We start from the raw sequence: 21,159 nt of genomic DNA on the forward strand, positions 1-21,159 counted from the left end.
CTTGTGTCTGGCTGCCCTTGGAGGAAATACTGGGTAGTGTCCAATGCTACTCCTGCACAGAGTGGACCCACTGAAGTTAATGAACATGATTAACTTAGGCTTGTCAAGTTTAGTAGGTCTACTCTGAGTAGGACTTGGTGGGGTACAAAACATTGCGTCAAAGTATTAAGGGTTTGAAAAACGAAGTGGTGGCTCTTGTGGCCTCCTGCAATATGGTATTCCTTCCCCCAGCCCACTGCAATATGTCAGGGTCTCAGTCCTCATTTGTGGTGATTGAAGAGCACCTCCCAGTGAGTAATGGCTCCTTGATTTGAACTACATTACTGCCTGATTTCAAAACTTGGCATCTTAAAATAGTGTGGTCTGGCAAACTTTGAGGATTCATCCGTTTTGTGTGTGTGTGTGCGTGCGTGCATGTACCTGACTCCATGTTTACTACTTCTTTAGGTGCTAGTTCCATGCAAAGGAAGTCTTTCAAGCAGCAGCATCTCAGCTTGCCAGTTTGACTCTTATGTTCTGAAGTCTGTGGAAGAAAACTTTCAAACTGTAAATGGAAAGGTACAAAAATTGTTTTAAGGACAGGCATCTAGTGCAGTCTTCCATTGAGAGTGGTGGAGGCATCAGCCCACTCTGAAGCCTCATGAAGCTCAGTGGAATAAATGAATTCTAAAGGAAGACAACAGTAATGCTTTAAGAGCTCAAACAGAGAAGGCTTCTGACTCTAAAACTGATGGACAATCTTGCCCTTTCATCAAACCTTTAAAAATAAATTCTGTAATACCAAAAGCGGAGTAGTGTGTTTTAACTTTTGTTAACTTTGTTTTAACCTGTCTTGCTTTGGATAAGCAGCCTTTCTCAAAATCTGCATGACTAACGACTATTCCTAAATAATTGTTCTGCTTGCGTACTGTTCACGTTGATATTGATCTTTTTACATTTGCCTTTCCCTTCCTCCTGTCCCTTTAGGAAGTCTTCATACAAGGAAGCTTGATCATCCTTGGGGCTGGCTTCAGCCCTCGTTGCTCAGTGCCTGTTCTCTTTGAGGAAACATTCTACAATGAGAGAGAAGAGAGCTTCAGCATCCTTTGTATCGCTCATGCGCTAGAAAAAAATGAGAGTGATGGTGAGTAGTAGTGCTCTTCTCAGCCAGCCCTTGGACTTCAACAAAGCCAACTCTAGGTATTTTGCTGCCTGAGGCAGATGGCAGGAGAGTCCCATTCTCCCTTCTGCTGCTCCGCTCCATGTACATAATTGGATTGGACTGGCAATTGAACCCTTTTTCAACACTGATGACAATGCAATGTCTTCCACCACACTGGAGGGGGCAGCAGACTATAATAGGAGGTACATGGCAGGTACCCAAGAGGGAACAGACTAGGTGGCTATCACTGCTACTCCACCCTCTGCTGCCTGACGTATCTACCCTACTTTGCCTAATGGTAGGGCCAGCCTTGGGCAATAACCCTTCTTTCAGGGCCTTTATATACCATGAGCAGACAGCTTATTTGGTCTAGAAGGCAAGGTTAGAAGCTTTTCATAAGGCGACAAGGATGAGAGCTAGATCACCCTAGCAGGCTTGCATGAAGCATCTTCATATTGATTATCATTTCCTGGAAGAAATGACTCTTCAGAAGCCAGGAAAAGAGTTAAGAGGTCAGCAATCTTGCCATGATTTTTTGCATCTGGCATCATAAATCAATCAATGAATGAATGAATAAATAAATAAATAAGGAACTGCTGCTAATGCTAAGAGGAACTGCAGATCTTTCTGTGCACTGACAACTGCCCTCCATTTCAGAACAATCCTCAACGCCGTCAAGCTCTTACTCCCTGAAAAACGTTGAAGATGTGAGAGAGTTCTTGGGCAGACATGCTGAAAAGTTTGATAAAGCCATTGCCTCTTTCCACAGGACTTTCAAGGATCATGACAGGAAAATCCTGCGGCACTACATAGTCAGTATCCCTGTTTTCAGCCTGCCTTAGTCTGTTGCAAATGCCTATTGCAAGAAACATGTTCCCATTTCTTACGCAGGAAGAATGCCTCTTCTGTGCCATGTACGCATAGTCTAAAAAAAGAGTACATATTGCTTCAAAAGTTTTTTTATCTGTATGCAAATCTGTAGCTTTATGCAAATCAATGTAGATTAACTAAAATGTTGATTAACCCATTTCAGATACCTTTTTAAAAATTGAGTTGCAGCCTTAGTTACTGCTCACTGCTAGATTACTTCATAATGAGAATGGCTCAAGTGCAACTCTAGAATAAATAGAGCACTGTAACCTACTTGATGCAAATGTGCTCTGCACCCACATGAACTAAACCTTTGGAAGATTAATCTGGAACCTGTGCTTCCTCAAAGAATGCACTGGCACTCCACCCAGTTAAGCAACTTGGACTTTCCTAATGTCTTTCTAAAATGTTCTTTCTCCCCCATCCCTGCAAGGGCCCTCTACCTAGACATGTTGATGCAGTGGCCCAGTTAGGATGGCACGCTGAACCATAGCTCACAAAGAGTGAGCTGCAGCAAGCTTCAGGTGCTCCCTGTTCCTCTACTTTGACCTCAATGAGTCCATAAACTTTGGTTCTGTTTCTGCTTAGCCGCAGCTGCTTGTGCCATGGTTTGCAAGTTGCTTTGTGTGAAACAAACCATGAGTTAACCAGAGTTCGGACAACACGACAAGCTGTCGTTAAGCAAAAACTTCTGAGCTCCACCTGGCAGCCATGCTGGTCAGGGGAAGTGGGAGTTTGTGAACTTGAGTCTCTTGTGATTTAATGTGACATCTGAGCCCAGCCTTTTGTGCTCCATAATGTCCTCCTTTTTGATCTCCAGGATTCTGTAAATGCCCTCTACACCAAATGTATTCAGCAGTTATTGAGAGACTCGCACCTTGTGAGTAAGAAATGGTTTGTGTGTGTATGTGTTAAATACAATTTTCTACCCTTTCCCCAGGCAGTGCCTGTTAACACTGCCTTTTCTCTCTCTCGTGTCCTTAGAGGATGCTTGCCAAGCAGGAGCCTCAGATGAATCTGATGAAGCAAGCTGTGGATGTAAGTAGTGGGTTCTTCGTTAGTGGGAACTCCGTAAACACACGGGCATCTCTGGTTCAATTTATTTATTTGTGTTTCAGATGTACATCCACCATGCTCTTTATGACCTCATCTTTAAATATGTGGGGACTATCGAGGCGAGTGAGGTAGGTGTCACTTTCCCTTGGCCATTCAAATGCCTGCTTTTCCAGCGCCAGAATATAAGATGCTCATCATAGCACTTATGGAAAGGGTACGTTTTGATCAAAAGGCTTTTGCCTCAAGGTGCATGTAGACATTTCTGACCAGTTGCTTACATGTATTTTAAAGGAAAAGCACTTGGACTATCTGATTGTCCTTAACCATAGTTCGGTGATAGAGCACCTCTTTTGCACGTAGGAGATGCCAGGTTCAATCCCTAGCATCTCCAGTTAGAAAGGTGTAGGTAGAAGCTGCCTGAAAACCTGGAGAATCAGGAGTAGACAATATAGGGCTAGATGGACCAAGTCTGATATACTGAGGCAGCTTCCTATGCTCTATGTACTCGTCTACTGGTTGGCCTCTTCGGCCCTCCACCTATTGCTAAAATTCCCATCATACCCAGCAGGCACAGCCAATGCTGGGTGCTGTAGTTCAGCAATGTCTGGAGGGCCAAAGTTCCCCTGTACCTGATCTTCAAATGTCTCAAGATACAGCCAAGAGAGCAGCTTGTTGTGTTTCTAAAATGGCTTCATTTATTATTTGTTGACCAGGATGCAGCTTTCAACAAAATTACAAGAAGCTTACAAGACCTGCAACAGAAGGACCTGGGTATTAAGCCTGAATTCAGGTGCGCTGCATGCAGATGGCAATCTTAAAAGCTCCACCAGGTTTTTTTGGGGGGTGGCTGGGGAAACCAACAACTTGGGTAAGGGATATATGGCTGCTGCTCAGAGCATCTTGCTCTTTGCATGCTATGAATCTGTGTACTCTTTGCCGCTTTACCAAAAACAAATATGCAGGTAAGTGGGTTGTCGCCCATATGCCCTTGGTGCTACTGAATGGAGAAGTAGGAAAAGGAGAAGATGAGTACTGCTGTCAGCATGTGTAACTGGAAGGGCTTGATGGTAACACTGGACTGTAGGCAGATCCCAAGGGATAATGCTTCTGCTGCAACAGCATATGGAAGAGAGCTTGTAGAACTGCTCCCTTGGGATGTGTGCACAGGAGCTTATTAGTATGTTGATAAGCAACACAAGTTTTTTATCAATATGTTTGTGCTGGAGTTGCTGACTCCTCAGCTTACTTCCTGTATCTGTGCCTTCAGGAGCAGGTGGATCTGGAGATCATAGTAGGCAAAAGTGTCTTATCTCTGTCGTAAAGAGCTTCATTTGCTCAGCTTTGTGAATGAAAAGTCACCAGAACAGGCCAGACCACCTTCTCTTCTCCCTGGTCATTTGGCAAGCCTTAATTATGCTGAATGTAGGGGTAGAAGTTGGTATGGTTTGAAATAGGTGCCCACTTTTCGACAGTCACTGTTGCTGCTGCTCAAGTCTGGTGTATGTGCTAAGTACTCCTTTCTTTTGACCACACTTCACAGCTTCAACATTCCTCGTGCGAAGCGAGAGCTGGGCCAGCTGAATAAGTGCACCTCCCCACAACAGAAGCTCCTCTGTCTGCGTAAAGTGGTTCAAATCATAATGCAGTCTCCAAGCCAAAGAGGTCTGTAACCATGGCAATGTAATAATGGCTTCAATAGATCGCCTCTCTGTGCTTTTAAAAGCCACCTTCATAAGCTTTTAAATGGGTGCATGTGAGCAGAACCTTGAAATGTAACATTCAGGTGCTTGTTTTCAGGTGTTTATTGGTTTGTTCTTGTTTTATCATGTATTTGGTGCCCTCATTTTGTATTATGTTGTGAACCACCCTGTGATCTGCAGATAGAGTGGTATACAAATGTTAACAACAACAACATCTTTTCTTATCACTTGGAAAAGAAATTAGTGCTTTCCCTTGAACTGAGGCATCTGAAATACTTTTCCAGGTTGTATGGCAGGGCTTGTTCTGAGACTCCCCAGCTTGAAAGGGCTAGAATAGAATATATGATTCAGACATTACTTAGACCATTGTCCCTGGCCCTTGTTGGGCTGGTCTTTTCTTCCTTTTTACCCAGAAAGATGGCTTGAAAATGAGTAAAAGACTTCAAGGAACTGGTTATATCTGCGTAGAATTTTAAATGGAACTTCCTTGTGTTTAGGAGTGCCTGCTGTATTTCTTTGTTTCCCACAAAGGGCATGCCTTCAAGGTGTGCCTGAAGCTTCTGCATTTAAAAACTGCTGCTGATCAATCATGGTGGTAGCACCTTTAGTCTGCCGAAAGCTTTCTAAACACTGCAGCCCTAATTACAAGCATTTAGGCACTATCACTACCATAGAAATGTGACTCCACTTTTTCCTCCCCACTACAGTTAACATGGAGACCATGTGTGCAGATGACCTTCTCTCAGTCCTGCTGTACCTTCTTGTGAAAACGGAGATTCCAAACTGGTATGTGACAAGTCTCCTTTTGCTCCTGAGTATTATTTCTCTGCTGCAAGAGCGCTAAACAAGGCAGAGTGCTGAAAGGTTTCCAGCATTGCTTGAAGTCATGGAGTCTTTAAGCCAAGATGGCCATCAGTTGCCAGCTGCCCCCCCCCCAATTGATTGTGTTTCAGGACGCGAAGGGGTCTGGTTTGTGACTCTGGGTAGCTCCACTTATCCAGATGATTGCATAGCTGATTTAAGTGTTTGGTTCCATTTCCAACTGTGCATACTTAAGAAATCACATGTTCCAATATTGGAGTCAAACCCGCGCCAAATAAATTGGATGCAGGATCTGACAAGTCTTAAAACCAACCTACATTTGGTTTATGGGACAATTTGAAGTCTTTACTAGAATGGAAACAGCCACCTGCAAATTAGCTGTAGCCGTTCACTAGCAAATGACCGTTGCAGTACAGTCCTGTATCCTGAGCAAAGCGTTAATTGGATACTTTTGTGTTCTAAGGTTTTATAGCAGAACTGTGAGAAACATTGTGACTTGCTTTGGACTTGAAATAGTAGTTTGAATCAGTGACCAAACATATATATATAATCAATTCTATGATTGCATTGCCCTGGAAATGGGCATAATAACACTGCATAGCTGTTTCAGACTCTCCAATCGACTAATATTTTGCTGCTTTTGGAAATCACTTGCCTTGCTTGGACAGCATGTATCACAAATCTGAAATCTCAGATCTGAAAAATGTGTAGGGTACTAACATCTGTCACAAAATAGACCTTGGTTGTTACTTTGATAAGATGCAAAGGGGAACTAAAAATGTAAATGCTTACAGCAGACCTGTTGTATTAGCAAAGTGCCATTTCCAGGGATTACATGCATTTAACAAATGTGCTTATGTTTTTGGACGTCAGTTATAACTCAGGGCTGATGTTTTTTTTTTAATCTGCGTGTCTTGAATGTGCACATGTTGTCCTTTTGTAAATGTGTGTCTATTTGAAGCAAAGCACTGTCCAGCTTGCATTCCAGGCCTTGCAATACAAATGGCATGGTTTTTTGTGGTGGTAACCTGCCAGAAAATAAAGCCAAAATGTTTTGATTTGGTTTTTTTCTTCTACCCCCTGCTTCCTAAAACCCACCAATATGATTGTACCCATCAGAATGATTCTGGAAAGCTGTAATAAGCCTGATCCCTATAGTCTTTTTTAATAGCTTGTCAGTTTTGACAGTCAATCCAAGAATGCCATTTCTGATTTTGTTGAGGCTGGGAGTTCAATAGTATCAGAGATCAAAACATATCCTGTTATTGGAAGTATGCAGGATCAAACTGCAGAAAAAAACAGTGTGGATTAATAACATGTTGTCTTCATGGCTTATTGTGCCTGCAAGCATTGAGCCTGCTAAGAAGAAACTAAACTTGTGGATGATGAGGTGCTTTCTGTGGGAGATAGGGTAGAAAGGATCTCCCAAGTTCGGAGGCTGGGGGAGGAAACAGAAGTTCCCAGGTGATAGCTGGGAAGGTCTACTTTTTTGTATATGGATAAAGGATGTGATACACTTGAAAGAGAGAGGGTTTTTTATACCTATTTTTATTTTGTCTTTTACTTTTTTAGATTAGTCTGGTTTTTATTGTATCTTACGTTGTGAACTTTCAATAAAAATATTAAAAGAAGAAGAAATTAAACTTGTATTTGAAAATGTTTTGATCTTGCATTAGTGATTGGAAGTTGAGGAACCAATTAGATGTGCATACAATTCTAAGTGACCCTTCTCAATCATCTCCACTTCTTGAGTAATGTCTTGGAAGCCTTATATACTATTTTATTTTCTGTCTAGGATGGCAAACTTGAGTTACATCAAGAACTTCAGGTTTTGCAGCTCAGCAAAGGATGAACTTGGATACTGCCTGACTTCAGTTGAGGCTGCAATAGAATACATCCGTCAAGGAAACCTCTCGGACAGGCCAACAGTAAGTCACTTTAATAGGGGTTGCAGCATAAAGTCTGGTTTGCTAACTGCAATTGTGCAGCAGTTGTGGTTGTAATATGAGTGCCTTCTGGACGTACATCTCATTTGCAACAGTTTGCTGTTTGCCTGCACACATTGCTTAAAGGTCTCCATAAGCACTTGAGCCATTGCTCAGAGGCTTGTAAAAGGACAGCCTTCAGCCCTGGTAGACTTCTGTGCAGCTTTATTTGAAGGACAGAGTATGAGCTGTAGACACAAACTATAAAGCACAAGATGCAGGAAATGTCTGTGCATAAGCACACACATGCTCTTCTATGCACTCCACCATTTGTCTCCAAGTGTTGGCATGTTTAGAATAGACAATGCCCAAAATTATAGCAGTGGGATACAATTAGATCCCTTTTGTAGCTAAAAAAACCACCACCATGCTTAACATTTCAAAATTCAGGAAACAGATCTGTAGCATTGCTGAAGCTAAGTAGCTGTTGCCCTCTCCAGGAATTGGGATGGGAGATCACAAAGAGCCCTGCAAGAGCAGAACATGCACACAATAAATGTGGGCCACATCTGCACCAGGCATTGAAAGCACTATTATGTCACTTTAAAATGTCATGGCTTCCCCCAAGGAATTCTGGGAACTGTTGTTAAGTATCAGGAGTTTTTAGGAGATCTCCTATTCCCCCCCAGAGCTGAAATTTCCGTAGTGGGTTAACAGTAACTTTCTTCCCAGGGAATTCTGGGAATTGTAGCTCTCTGAACTCTTAACAAACTACAGTTCCCAGGATGCATTTTTTTGGGGAGACCTTATTATTAAAGTGGTACGATACTGGTTTAAATGTGGGCTATGGATGTGGCTATGAAACAGGTGGAAATGCTGCAGAAATCCTTTGGTCAGTGTAGTTTCCTCGGACTTTATTTTAACCTTCCAAAACTAGGTGCTCCCGCTCTGATCTGGAGGCTGATCTGGAGGCTGAACTTGGTACCACAATGAAACCTGCACCTGATCCAGCTGCCAAGAAATGGAACTTACCGTAGCTGCTTAATGGCTTTGTCTGTGGGGCTTGATATAGAAGGGGTGGGGGCCCTACTGTGAGACACACATCACAAAATCTGCATTTTAAAATTGTTTTACAGCATTTTTCACTCTGCTCTTTCAGTGGTAAAATCTTTTAAGCAGATTTGTGGCACTTGGCTACTCCTTTTTTATGTTAAAAAAAAAAGCAAATGTGTATCACAAGTCTTGCTTCCTAGCTCCTATGTTAAAAAAAAAAAGTTTGTGTCCAAAAAGAGGAGGGGGATAAAAATAAAAATAAAAGCCCACATTTATATTTCAGTCTTTGGTCTGAAGGAAGTTTGAACTCTTTAATATCAGTTACCCACCAGAAAAGATTCGGGCAGAGATGTTAAGATTACAGCAACTTGCTATGTTTTGTAAAATAAAAGGCATAAATGAACTTGGATGACAAATGTGTGTGTGTTCTTTAAAGTAAAGCTGCTTTGAAACAATTTTTTTTTGCTTTTCTGTCTTAATGTCAGTTTGCCTTTTATTGCTGACAATTTTACCTAAATACATACTTGGATGCTTCTAAGCTGCCTTGTGCTGCTAGGTTTCAGTAACTTTTTACTGTCAGACTCTTCATATGGAAGGATAATCTTCTAATGTTGCACTGACATCTCTTGGTGCAAGATTTTAGACTTGAGTTTGAAGAATGCTGCTTTACTGTGTGTGGCAGGCAAATTATTTAAGAGACCTTGACTGTGGATTTCTAGACCCAAATTGGACTCTGTGTCGGGCACACATTTAAACCTAATCAGTTCAGTTACATGGAAAGCAGGGTTGGGGGTGGGGGCAGCTGGTCTTCTTTCCCATTTGCTAATGGAGTTCAGTGGGGTAGGAAAGTACCTAGGTAAGCCATCAGTAGGGATTTTTAAAGCACTTTTACTGTTTGGTGTATCTAGCTTCAGTGCGATAGCAACTCTTAGGTTTGAGATGGGAGTCTTCCCAAGCCCCATGAAGAGATGCTAGGATTGAACCTGGGCCCTCCTATCCCATGCAAAGCATGTGCTCTGCCGCTGAGCTATGGCCCTCCTTCACAGATGTATGCTGCCATGATGTTCAGTACCCTGCCTGCTGGATACAGTGTTAATCCCCCAGCTCCTGTCACTCTTTGTGGCATCAGTTGCCTTTTTTCTGAGGCACTTATAGAAAATTGTCCTAGGCAGACCAGTCAGTGCTTATCCCTATTGCTGAAGTGCAACTTGCAACACTGCTCTCTAGCGTGCCGCCTTCACAATAGTGAAAAAGGAAAGGGTTGAGAGAAGCACGCTTAACACTTGGAAAAAATCCTCTTAAAAACTGCCTGGCAGATCCCTTTGAAAGAAGCCACCAGCAGGGCCTTTCCTCCCCAGTACCCACTGCAGCCTAGAGCTACAGTGTGCAAGCTGTGAATTCAGGCATGTGGGCAATGGGAACAGCAGCACTTCCAATGGCTAAAAAGCACACTGATTGGCTTAATACAGAGTCAGAACATCAGTCTGCCTAGCCCAGCATTGTCTTCAAGGACTGGCAGTGCCTCCCTGGGGTTTCAGGCAGGTTTGGGAATCCCTCCTAGTCCTACCTGCAGGTGCTGCTGGGGATCGAATCTGGGGCCTTCTGCATGCCAAGCAGGGGCTTGGCTACTGAGCTACAGCAAACCTGGGGCATATGTACAATAGTTTATGTGGGTTGCATAATCCCAGGCATAAATGTGGCGGTCTCGGGTGCACTTGACTCTTGTTTGGAAAGCTGAAGCCATGCGCCCTTACTCTTCAGCATGTGGCATCATATTGTAGGACAGTGTCTTCTGACTACATCAATTGCACAAGGATGGCTTGCTGTGGAGAACAAGCAGGAGTCCTACAACATTAATGTTTAAATCACTAATATTTATCCTGTTCCAATTTCTTAAATTATACGCTGCCTTGGAAGTGCTCCTCTTGAAATTATAAAGGCTCCATCAAGAAAACATTGAAGCCTCTACCAGAGCAAATAGCAACAAGCATTTAAAATAAAGCTTTAAATAACCCAGTGACAGCTGTACAGAATCCCTGAAATTACAGGTATCTCTGCCCTGGTGCAGGATCCAGAGCATTGGGTTCCATCACCCTGGCAGAACCCACAGCTGATGCCTGCTCCGCCCTTCTCCCCTATTTTTTCCTTCTTCCTAGGCATACAGTGCCAGATGATGTGATCAAGGCATCCTTTTAATTTCTACTGTGTCCCAGGTCATGTTGTTCTGCAGCATTGTGGGAAACAAAAGAGTAGTTAGATCCTGCTGTCAAGTGCTGGTACCAAAGCCAGGTAAAACCTCTTAGAGCCCATCACCAGCAGAGGTGGTCCAAGAGAGGACCATTTGCTCAGGGTCCCCTCAAATCTGAGGGGAGCAGTATGAGTCCCTCACCTGCTTGTTGGAGGAAGAAATTGGGGGGGGGGGGCGGGGCAGTGGAGTGTGCTGCTTGGAAGGAAGAACTGGCTAGGACCATGAACAGGAGTGTCCCTTGTTGGAGGAAGGAAACATTGCCTCTCATATAGCAGGTCCCAATTGTGTGTACATCACCAGTATGTTTGATATGATGCTAACCTGGTGCCCTGTTGAACAACTCCCATCAGGCCCAGCCAGCACAGCAAATAGTTAGGGGAGTTGGCACCAGGTTCATGGAACTATTTAGCTTGGGGCAATTATATTCTGCTTTTATAAGATGAAAAACCACTCAAAATGGCTAAACCTAAGGTGCTTTGGAAATTGAAACAATAAGCAGCAGGAAACCATAGTATGAGTGCAGACAAACAGGTTTATGCTCAGAATATACCGGTAAGCACTACCTTCACTGAGTCCCTTTCTAATCATACAAAATGTGTATAAAAGAAACTGGGCTATTCCTTAAACCTGCTGTCCCGTCTAGTCCTAATCTCTAGTAGATTTCAGGCTAGTTGTTCCTCTAGCCCAGTGTGGTCCATTTTGACTGGCAGGTATTCTCAATGGTCTTCACCATCACAAGCTCCCTGGTTTTGTTACTAGCAACTGAATCTCAGGATCTTCTGCATGCAAAATGTGCTCTATCACTCAGCTCTTGTCATTCCTTAACCACATTCTAATTTATGGCCCTTTTGTTACCTTACTCCATCAGCGTAGTAGGCCTTATCCCAAGATGCCATAAGTTACCTTTGGAGGCCAGAGCCTTGTGAGTGGAAGTAATCAAGTGAGAAAGGACTATTTGGTCATACCGAGATGGTCTGACGTAGCAATGGTAATTGGACCACATCAGATAAAGCTATGAAATAGGGCCAGTGTGAATGCGCTCCACTATTGATTTGTATGGGGCTTGGACTATACACTCATTCAGTTTTGCACACCACTGTCGCTGCCGTATTTGGAGGTTGTATGCATCACACCCTTGCGGGGTGACCTTGTTGGTGTGGGAGAGAAACCAGATTTTCTGGCTGGAAATTTTTGGCACACACCATAACTCAAATGGCAGGGCAACTAAAAACAAAATCTCTGCCCATAGACAATTTGAGGTGGTGCATTCTCCAAGTGAGTGAGGACCATACTGCCTTACATACGCAGATTCAAATGTGTGCTATAGCTCTGTTTGCATTAGTGCACAAATAATCTGGTTTGTGACACCCGTTTCATGCTAACGGTAACTTTCCAGGAATTGCTGCAAAATGTCCCAATGACTTACAAGCTGAGGTGCTGTCTATCCTACATTTACCCTTCTCTTTTATAGAACAGGCAATGTTGCTTTCCCATGTGCCATTTTCACCAGCTCTATAAGAAACTTGAAAGTTGGACTGACTAGAGCTGTGTATTCAAGGGACACATTAATTTGGACATAAAGCTTTAAGTCAAAGGTTACCTGTGCCTTCAACATGAATTTACAGCCAAGCCAAGCAGTGCTTTGTACCACTAAACTGAACACAGGGGAGGCAGGAATGGCTCATAAGATTCCAGGGCCCTAAAAACACAGGAACTACTTTCCTCAGGAATGTTAAGCTGGCACCTCGATCTCCCTGTAAATTACATTGCTATAGACACCACTTTTGCCACACTTTTTTTTGTCTCTCGAGAGGACTGGGAAGTACTTCAAATGGGCATAATATAAACATTTATTATGGCACAATATGGCTGCATTAGGGACGCGGGTGGCGCTGTGATCGAAACCACAGACCCTAGGGCTTGCCGATAAGAAGGTCAGCGGTTCAAATCCCCGCGATGGGGTGAGCTCCTGTTGTTCGGTCCCAGCTCCTGCCAATCTAGCAGTTTGAAAGCAGATCAAAAGTGCAAGTAGATAAATAGCTCACGCTCCAGCGGAAAGGTAAATGGCATTTCTGTGCGCTGCTCTGGTTCGCCAGAAGAGGCTTAGTCATGCTTGCCACATGACCCAGCAGCTGTCTGTGGACAAACACTGGCTTCCTCGGCTTATAGAGCGAGATGAGTGCCGCAACCCCAGAGTCGTTAGCAACTGTATCTAATGGTCAGGGGTACCTTTACCTCTTATGGTTGCATTATATAGTAACATGATAAGCACCAGAGGTTAGATGGGTGGTGACTATAGTGGTGTTCTTGTTATGGAATACTCTCCCCAGAGACACTTGTATCCACACTTCCTCTTGTCCTGCTGCTCCCCCCTGGGGAAAACTGCTCTTTAGTGCTCAGTAGGAGCAAATGGCAATTCAGGTTTTCTGCGGATTGCCATTTGTTCCAATTTATTGTTAAAGAGCAGATTTTCCCTGGGAAAATAATGGGGCAAGGGGACAACCACATGGACTGCTGCCTAGAAAGCATATAAACAATAAAATTAATATTATTATAGATCAAGCAGAAAACCACTCTCATACATGCTTTCTAGGCACCAGCCCTCCCCTTGGTGTCAACATTGGTGAATTTCTGGAGCCAGTTTAACATTGGTTTATATGGCCATGTTTCGCATTAAACTGCAATCTCTGCTCTTCTAAATATATTTCTGATTTTGCTTTGTTATTTTATTGATGGTTTTACGTGGCCTTAATTCAGTTTCATTCTAACATTATTGTTGTTATTGTTTTTCTTTTTAGGTTTTCTTTGTACATGTAAAGGCAGGGTATAGGTCTTTTAAACAAACAAAATAATTGAAAAGATCTTACTTGAAATAATCAGATCATGGGCATCAATTTTAAGTCGTTGAGTTTGGCTTGAAAATAGACACTGCTTTGTTGAACTGATCAATTCAGTGTTGTATGCTATGTCAAGAATAAATTGATGGAAGGTTCTTTTCCCCCTCACAGGAACCTGAAGGATTTAGTGAGAAGCTATTATTAAGACAAAGAATGAATTTACTGTCTCAGATGTCCAACACCCCGATAGACTGCTTGTTTCAGGTTTGGATTGCATGAATATTATGTCAGCTCTGAGAAATGGCCAGAAAACTTCATTCCGTTCTAAGAAAGTTTAGAACCCTTGTAACAACTCAATGTTTTGAAGGTTCCACCCCCCTTAAAATATATCTTAATCTTTCCATGATTTTGCTTTTGTTTTAGAGTGAGTGAAGGAGATGTCAAATCCCCTCCCTAGTTTAGCTTTTATTGGATATTTCAATTTTTGATGGTTCAAACAGACCAGGTAGTTGGTTTTGCTCAGCCTACAACATGTCCACTCAGAGCATGTACATTATGTTTAAGAGTTGGGAGAAAATGCTGGCTGGTTAGATGACAATATTATTTTATTAAATTGATATCCTATCCTTCCTCCCTAATGAGCCCAGGGCGGCAAACATGTCAATAATAAAACGACACAATGTTGTTGTTTGTTGTTTAGTCGTTTAGTCGTGTCCGACTCTTCGTGACCCCATGGACCATAGCACGCCAGGCACTCCTGTCTTGCACTGCCTCCTGCAGTTTGGTCAAACTCATGTTCGTAGCTTCGAGAACACTGTCCAACCATCTTGTCCTCTGTCGTCCCCTTCTCCTAGTGCCCTCAATCTTTCCCAACATCAGGGTCTTTTCCAAGGATTCTTCTCTTCTCATGAGGTAGCCAAAGTATTGGAGCCTCAGCTTCACGATCTGTCCTTCCAGGGAGCACTCAGGGCTGATTTCCTTAAGAATGGATAGGTTTGATCTTCTTGCAGTCCATGGGACTCTCAAGAGTCTCCTCCAGCACCATAATAGAATAGACACAATAGAAACGTCTAAAAATAGTTTAAAACAAAACTTACCAATGATCTCAGGGTTGCCAGGATCAAGGTGATCAAGTAGGCTGTGACCAAGCTGCTCCAGGATGATATGGGGTATCTAGATCTGCTTCATTTTGGCTTCTGGAGAGGGTTTAGGATTGAAATAACATTGGCTCATCCATTTTTGCCATGATGTAGAGAGAAGGAGTGTGATCCAGTTGATTCTGCTGGACTATTCAGAGGCATCTGATATTACCAGTTGTGGCACCTTTTTAGGATTGGCCATGGTTCTGCTTCTATGTTGCATTCCAGAAGATGATGCTGGCAGACCTACTGTGTGCAGATCTAAGTTTCTGTAATGTCCGAATCCACCCCAATTCATATTCACCTTTCTGCTGCCTTCTCCTCCTCCATCCCTCCTCCATCTGTTTGGTTCTGAGTTTGTCGCCAGTGTCTGTCTCACCTTTTGCCCTTCTTTGCAGCATGTTGCTTCAGGCAACCAGGAAGAAGCAGAGCGCTTGTTAAGCCAAGGGGACAACGATAAGGACACTGTGCAAAAAATGTGCCATCCACTCTGTTTCTGTGATAAGTGTGAGAAGCTGGTTTCTGGGTAAGGGTTGTGTTTTCAAAGGTGTCCAGGCTTTTTCAAAGCATAATTGGGAACTATGTTGCTAGTGAGTTGGTTGAGACATAACCCTAAGCTATGGTTTGTGCTAACTGCAGTGTAGACTCCAAACCATGCTTTGTGTGGTTCCTTCCCCCAATCCCTTTAGAATCTCTGAATTCTCTCACAAGCAGCAGCCTCTGAAGGCAAACCACTCCCCCTCTCCTTCAGTCTGTTGACAAGTGAGGAACAGGGGGAGCTCCTTAGACATGGTTTCTCAGCACAGCCAATAAAGCGGTCCTGCTTTCAACCTCTCCAATGTTGCTCTGAGGAGCCCAAACCATGATTTATCGATTTAGATGCAAAGTCAAGGCAACAGTTTGCCAAGCGGTAGGTGAACCAGGTTTACATTCTGCTTTGGTGATGGCAGACAATGTTCCAGCCAATCAACTACCATAAATGTTTGGCGGTGAGAGAGGGGAATTTAAAGTTGTTTGCTTCTTTACTCACCTTAACTGCAAGGCGAGCAAAGGGGCTTATAAAGCTTTATTCCCCCCCCCCCCTGACCTTTTCTAACAGCTAAAAAGCTTTGCTACTCGGGCTGTAGCTTTCCTGCTTCAGCCTCGTTCCTTGGACAAAATTTCCCTGGGAACAGCACTACATCGTGGCACAGTGACATCCTCAGGAAAAAAGATGTCTGCCACCATCACAGCAGCTATTCAGTAAACTTACAAGAGCTCTGTAAGGTAGATATAATAATAATAATAATAATAATAATAATAATAATAATAATAATAATAATAATTTATTATTTATACCCCGCCCATCTGGCCGGGTTCCCCCAGCCACTCTGGGCGGCTTCCAACAAAACAGAAATTCTAAAATACAGAAATCCATCAAACATTAAAATACAGAAATCCATTAAACATTAAAAGCTTCCCTAAACAGGGCTGCCTTGAGATGCCTTCTAAAGGTCTGGTAATTGTTGTTCTCTTTGACCTCTAGTGGGAGGGCATTCCACAGGGTGGGTGCCACTACCGAGAAGGCCCTCTGCCTGGTTCCCTGTATTGGTATTATTATTTCCATTATACAGGTGGGAGGAACTAAGGCAAAGAGAACAGTTGCTAGTGAGTTCAGTGTTGAGGCCAGATTCAGCTGGTGACCTTATGAAAAGCCATGCAAGGCAGCTCACTTGTAGCCATGTTCTTTGGTGGTTTTAAACAAGGCAGCTGTGTGAAACATACACTGCCCTTTGCTTGCTTGTGTTCTGTTTCTTAATGATGACTTTTTTTTACTTTAAGGAAGCTGAATGATCCTTCCATTGTGACACCGTTTTCTAGAGATGACCGGGGATTCACTCCGCTTCATATAGCTGCAATATGTGGTAAGCGCTGCAGTTCTTCATTCATGGACTATGGCAGTAGTTTTCTGATTCCCCACTCTCTACAAACCATTGTCTTCCGAGGAGGCCCTGAGCATCTGTTACAGACCCCCCTTCACCCGGCACATTGCACAGGATTCTCAGGTGTTCTCAAAGGTTCATCTACAGCAGCAGCCAGGCCTTGGGGACCCTCCCATATAAACTGAGCATGAGCCTAATGATGCATCCAGCGTACTGTACACTTATAACTTCAAATTGCAATTGAAGAACGCACTTGGCTTTTGTCCCCTATTCCTGATTTTTTCATGGAGAAGAGACCTTTCGTCCATGGCAGAACCACATGCTATGCATGCATGAAGTCCTAAGTTCAACCGCTGGTGAGTGGGGGAATGGAAACACCTCTACTTGAGAGCCACTATTAGTCAGAAAAGACAGTGCTGGGCTACTAGTTTGATTTGTTATAAAGCCGTTTCCTTAAAACAACAACAACTACTACTACTACAACTACTACTACTACCACTTCTGTAACCTTCCAAGGATTTTGGGTTCTCTGGGGCACAGTTAGAAAGCTATTAGAATTCCACTCTAGGTCTGGAGTGGATTTGAATATCTGCACAGCACAAATCTTGCCACAAGGAGATCATTTGCTCTGCAGGCACCAATCTGCAGTATACAGACCTAACTTACTAGCTGTAAGTCTGTATGGCTTTGGTTATCTCCAGAGTTAAGATCGATTCATTCATTATTGCTGGAAAGGCCCCTGCCAAGCTGTGACCTAGAACCATAATGTGCCAACAAGCTGAGGGGCGTCTTATCACCATGAGCAAATGCTAAGTTGCCTGTCATATGGCGCCTGCAAGTGCCAGGAGAGGCAGCGGATTGTTCAGTTCCCAGTTTGACCCAGAGGGTGACACTTCCTTTTCTGGCTATGAGATGCTGACATTTTGAGTCTGAGAAGCTATATACCTTTCCCCACAGGGCAAGCATCTTTAATTGACTTGCTAGTCTCCAAAGGAGCCATCGTCAATGCGACGGATTATCACGGATCAACGCCACTTCACCTCGCCTGTCAGAAAGGATACCAGAATGTTACTGTAAGCACAAATCTTGCGCAATAATAATAACATTTTGGGTACCTTTTCAGTCCAGTATTGCTTGTAGATTGAAAGCAAAAGCCTCTCCCTCAATGGCTTGGCCATTTGCTGATGACAAGAATGGTGACTTTTTGAGGATTTCCCCCCATAAATGCTGTTTTTTAAAATATATATACTAAAATATTTACCCACGGCTATATCATAAAAATATATCACTACAGTTTGCAACAATATGGCTTCTCCATATGTTATCTGACTTCAATTCCCATCAGCTCCCACAAAATACTGATCATCTGGAGGCTCTATAATATTTCTTTAAACTGCAACAAAAACATGAATGAAGTGGAAATCCTCCACTGCTTCCTCTGGAGTAGACTATTTGATGCTGACAGATTTGGCTCTGAAAAATGTTTCAGACATTATGAAATCTCCCCCCCCCACACACACAGAGAGAGAGAGAGGGAGAGGGAGAGGGAGAGGGAGAAGGTGCATGGGATTTTGGGCTTGAAGTGTTAGACTTGGGCCAGGAAATGCTGGATTCAAATCCATTGCCTGTCCATGAAGCTGCCTGGTTGACCTCAGGGAAGTCAGGATCTCTTGGTGCAACTTACGTGGCAGGATTGTGAGAAAATTGTCAGGGCAGAGCTCAATGGAAGAAGAGTGGGTGAAACATGTGAAAAGTCAAAGGATTTGGGTAAAGCCCACTTTATGAGCTGTGTGCTGTATGTATGTACTCAGCTGAGAGGAATGTATTTTTGATTAATGTGATTTGATTGCTTGAAATTTGCTGGATCAGTGCTAAATGTTACTGCTTCAAGCTCTTTGAAGTAGAGCCGCACTGATACTTGGGAATGAAGGAATCCTTCATTAGATTTGACATCACGCATTAATTCAGCCCAAGGACACATTTTGCTCTGCAAGTCTCTCCTACAGCGCTGGAGCCTGAGCCTTCCTTGTATTGTTTTGTATCACAGTGTTTAGTGAGTGAAATAATATCCGAGCAGCTTGGGCAATGGGCATGACTCTGAATTAGTTTTAAGCAGCTCATGATAAGAACTATTTATATGGTCAGGAATTTGGCCACAGTGGTAGCAGCATCAGATGTCAAGGAAATGAACATCTATCTGACTTTTAGAAGACATCTGAAGGCAGAGAGAGAGAGAGATCTTAGAATGTTTGAGGTTTTTGTATGGAGAGCTCTTAGAATGTTTGAGGTTTTTTGTGTTTTAATACTTTTTTGGAAACAACCCAGAGTGGCTGTGGTAACCCAGTGAGATGGACGGCATTTATTATTATTATTTCTCAAGCCATTAAGGCTTGGCTGCTTCTACGCAGAGGAGATGCATGTGAGTTTTTCATTTTGCACAGAAACTGAAAGGAGCCACAGTAGGATTTATTCTCCCCACCACCACCACCGGCACTTTATATCATCATCAACTCTTATTTGTATGCCACTTTCCCACAAAAGTGTGCCCAAAGGTGCTCACAACATATCAAGTGAACAAGTATAACAGTTCACCCATCAGAGTTCATCCCAAACATATACAAGTTAGAAACAGAATTTTTGGAACTCAATTTGACACATTTGTATGGCCTTAACTGTACAGTAGCTTCTTCCACTTAATAGAGCTGCTACTAAAATGTGCAAATGCCACATAAAAATGTAGCTTGTTTTTTTCCCCTTTTCAGCTTCTCCTCCTGCACTATAAGGCGAGTACAGAAGTACAAGACAATAACGGCAACACACCCCTGCATTTAGCTTGCACTTACGGCCATGAGGATGTAAGTAGTTCGCAACAACATGTTCAGGGTACCTGGCATTGCTATAACCAGTTAGGTGGACTTTCACCCCATTGAAAACAAGGGCACTTAAAGTGATTTCAAAGGGGCTTAACTTAGTCTGGATGCAGCCTCACACTTTCATTTTTATTTAATTTCTGAACTTGTAATCCTCCAGCCTTTTCAAAATGATCCTCAAGGGTTAGAAACAGAAGCCTGTCGAGACAGTCCTTTCTTTTGTAAAAACTTTGTTAGAGCTTTGGGGTCATGCATGGAACATTCCTCTGTGTCACTCTCTTACCTAGTGGCGCCTGCCCTGTGGAATGCCCTCCCATCGGAGGTCAAAGAGATAAACAACTACCTGACATTTAGAAAACACCTAAAGGCAGCCCTGTTTAGGGAAGTTTTTAATCTGTGATATTTTAATGTATTTTGGTATTTGCTGGAAGCCGCCCAGAGGGTGGGGGAAGCCCAGCCAGATGGGCGGGGAATGAATGAATAAATGAATAAATAAATAAATAAATAATTGTGGAACAATGTCTGGGGTAAATTGTGCTGCCCTGTATATTTGACAGTGTGGCCTTCCTGATTCTGCCAATTTGTTCTTGGATGAAAGGAGGTTACAGATTGTGGAGTAAATGAGGTTCCCTCATTCAAATAGTCATAACAAGGCAGTTCACTTGTCCTTTTTTCTGTTTGGGAGAAGGGAGTAGCCTTATGCTGTTGGGCTTCCATGTTTATAGGAATGACATACAGATGTTATTTACACATAGTATGCACATAGTGTTAGGGGGTTGTATCCAACTAAGTCACACTCAAAATAAGCCCATTGAAATCAACATACCTAAATAAGTCAGCAAACTTAAGTCCATTGATTTCATGTGGGTCTAGTATATGATTTAGTCAGATACAAGTTGTGCAATGTAATATGCAGATTAGCAGTGGGCTGCGTGGTAGAAACACCTTTGCATGCAGAAGGTTCCAGGTTGAGTCCCCAACAGCATTTCCTGGTAGGGTTGAGAGAGACAACTGTGACTTGTGTGTCGTGGCTTATTTTATTTTATTTTACTATTTTTGTATGGCTGCCCAACAACTTGCTTTCTCAGAGCAGTTCCCAGAAAATTTACAGGATAAACTAGAGTGTTAAGATGCAGTATAAAAACAGTGATGAGTGGTATAAGAATGATTTGGTCTGGCAAGATGCGATGACAAAATTGTCCTCTGTCCCTAGTTCTGTTGCTTTAGTGATGTGCACCATCTTAGCTTTTGTCTTTGTTTTAACTTTCCAGTGTGTCAAGGCTTTAGTCTATTACGACGTTCACTCTTGTAAATTAGACATTGGCAATGAGAAAGGAGACACTCCTCTTCACATAGCTGCTCGCTGGGGTTACCAAGGAATCATCGAAGTGCTGCTTCAGAATGGAGCTAACCCAACTATTCAGAACCGAACAAAAGAGACTCCTGTGCAGTGCGCATTAAATTCTACGGTACTTCTTAGATACCACTTCTTTTTTAAAAAACAAACAACCCCCCCCCCCAAATGTCTTACATGATTTTAAATGTTGCTTAATGACAAAGAGGCAATATTGGCCAG

The 21,159-nt window shown here is 42.9% G+C and overlaps 1 protein-coding gene across 4 annotated transcripts in view; it reads left to right on the plus strand.

Moving 5' to 3' along the window:
- The window catches only part of ANKRD27 (ankyrin repeat domain 27), a 53,391-nt gene that overhangs the window by 9,264 nt on the left and 22,968 nt on the right, over positions 1-21,159 (plus strand). For all 4 annotated transcript variants that reach the window (XR_015950496.1, XM_035117240.3, XM_035117239.3 and 1 more), the window contains exons 3-18: positions 448-558; positions 967-1,123; positions 1,799-1,953; positions 2,832-2,891; positions 2,996-3,049; positions 3,130-3,195; positions 3,781-3,857; positions 4,608-4,729; positions 5,475-5,553; positions 7,385-7,517; positions 13,824-13,916; positions 15,190-15,317; positions 16,613-16,695; positions 17,671-17,786; positions 19,476-19,568; positions 20,855-21,052. Coding sequence is in view for 3 of the 4 variants with exons in the window: in XM_035117240.3 (XP_034973131.3) it covers positions 448-558; positions 967-1,123; positions 1,799-1,953; positions 2,832-2,891; positions 2,996-3,049; positions 3,130-3,195; positions 3,781-3,857; positions 4,608-4,729; positions 5,475-5,553; positions 7,385-7,517; positions 13,824-13,916; positions 15,190-15,317; positions 16,613-16,695; positions 17,671-17,786; positions 19,476-19,568; positions 20,855-21,052 (1,725 nt within the window). In the remaining variant the exon portion in view is untranslated. The remainder of the gene's footprint in view (positions 1-447; positions 559-966; positions 1,124-1,798; positions 1,954-2,831; positions 2,892-2,995; positions 3,050-3,129; positions 3,196-3,780; positions 3,858-4,607; positions 4,730-5,474; positions 5,554-7,384; positions 7,518-13,823; positions 13,917-15,189; positions 15,318-16,612; positions 16,696-17,670; positions 17,787-19,475; positions 19,569-20,854; positions 21,053-21,159) is intronic.

This window comes from Zootoca vivipara, chromosome 6 (genome assembly GCF_965207765.1).
Source record: "Zootoca vivipara chromosome 6, rZooViv2.hap1.1, whole genome shotgun sequence".
Classification (NCBI taxonomy): domain Eukaryota; kingdom Metazoa; phylum Chordata; class Lepidosauria; order Squamata; family Lacertidae; genus Zootoca; species Zootoca vivipara.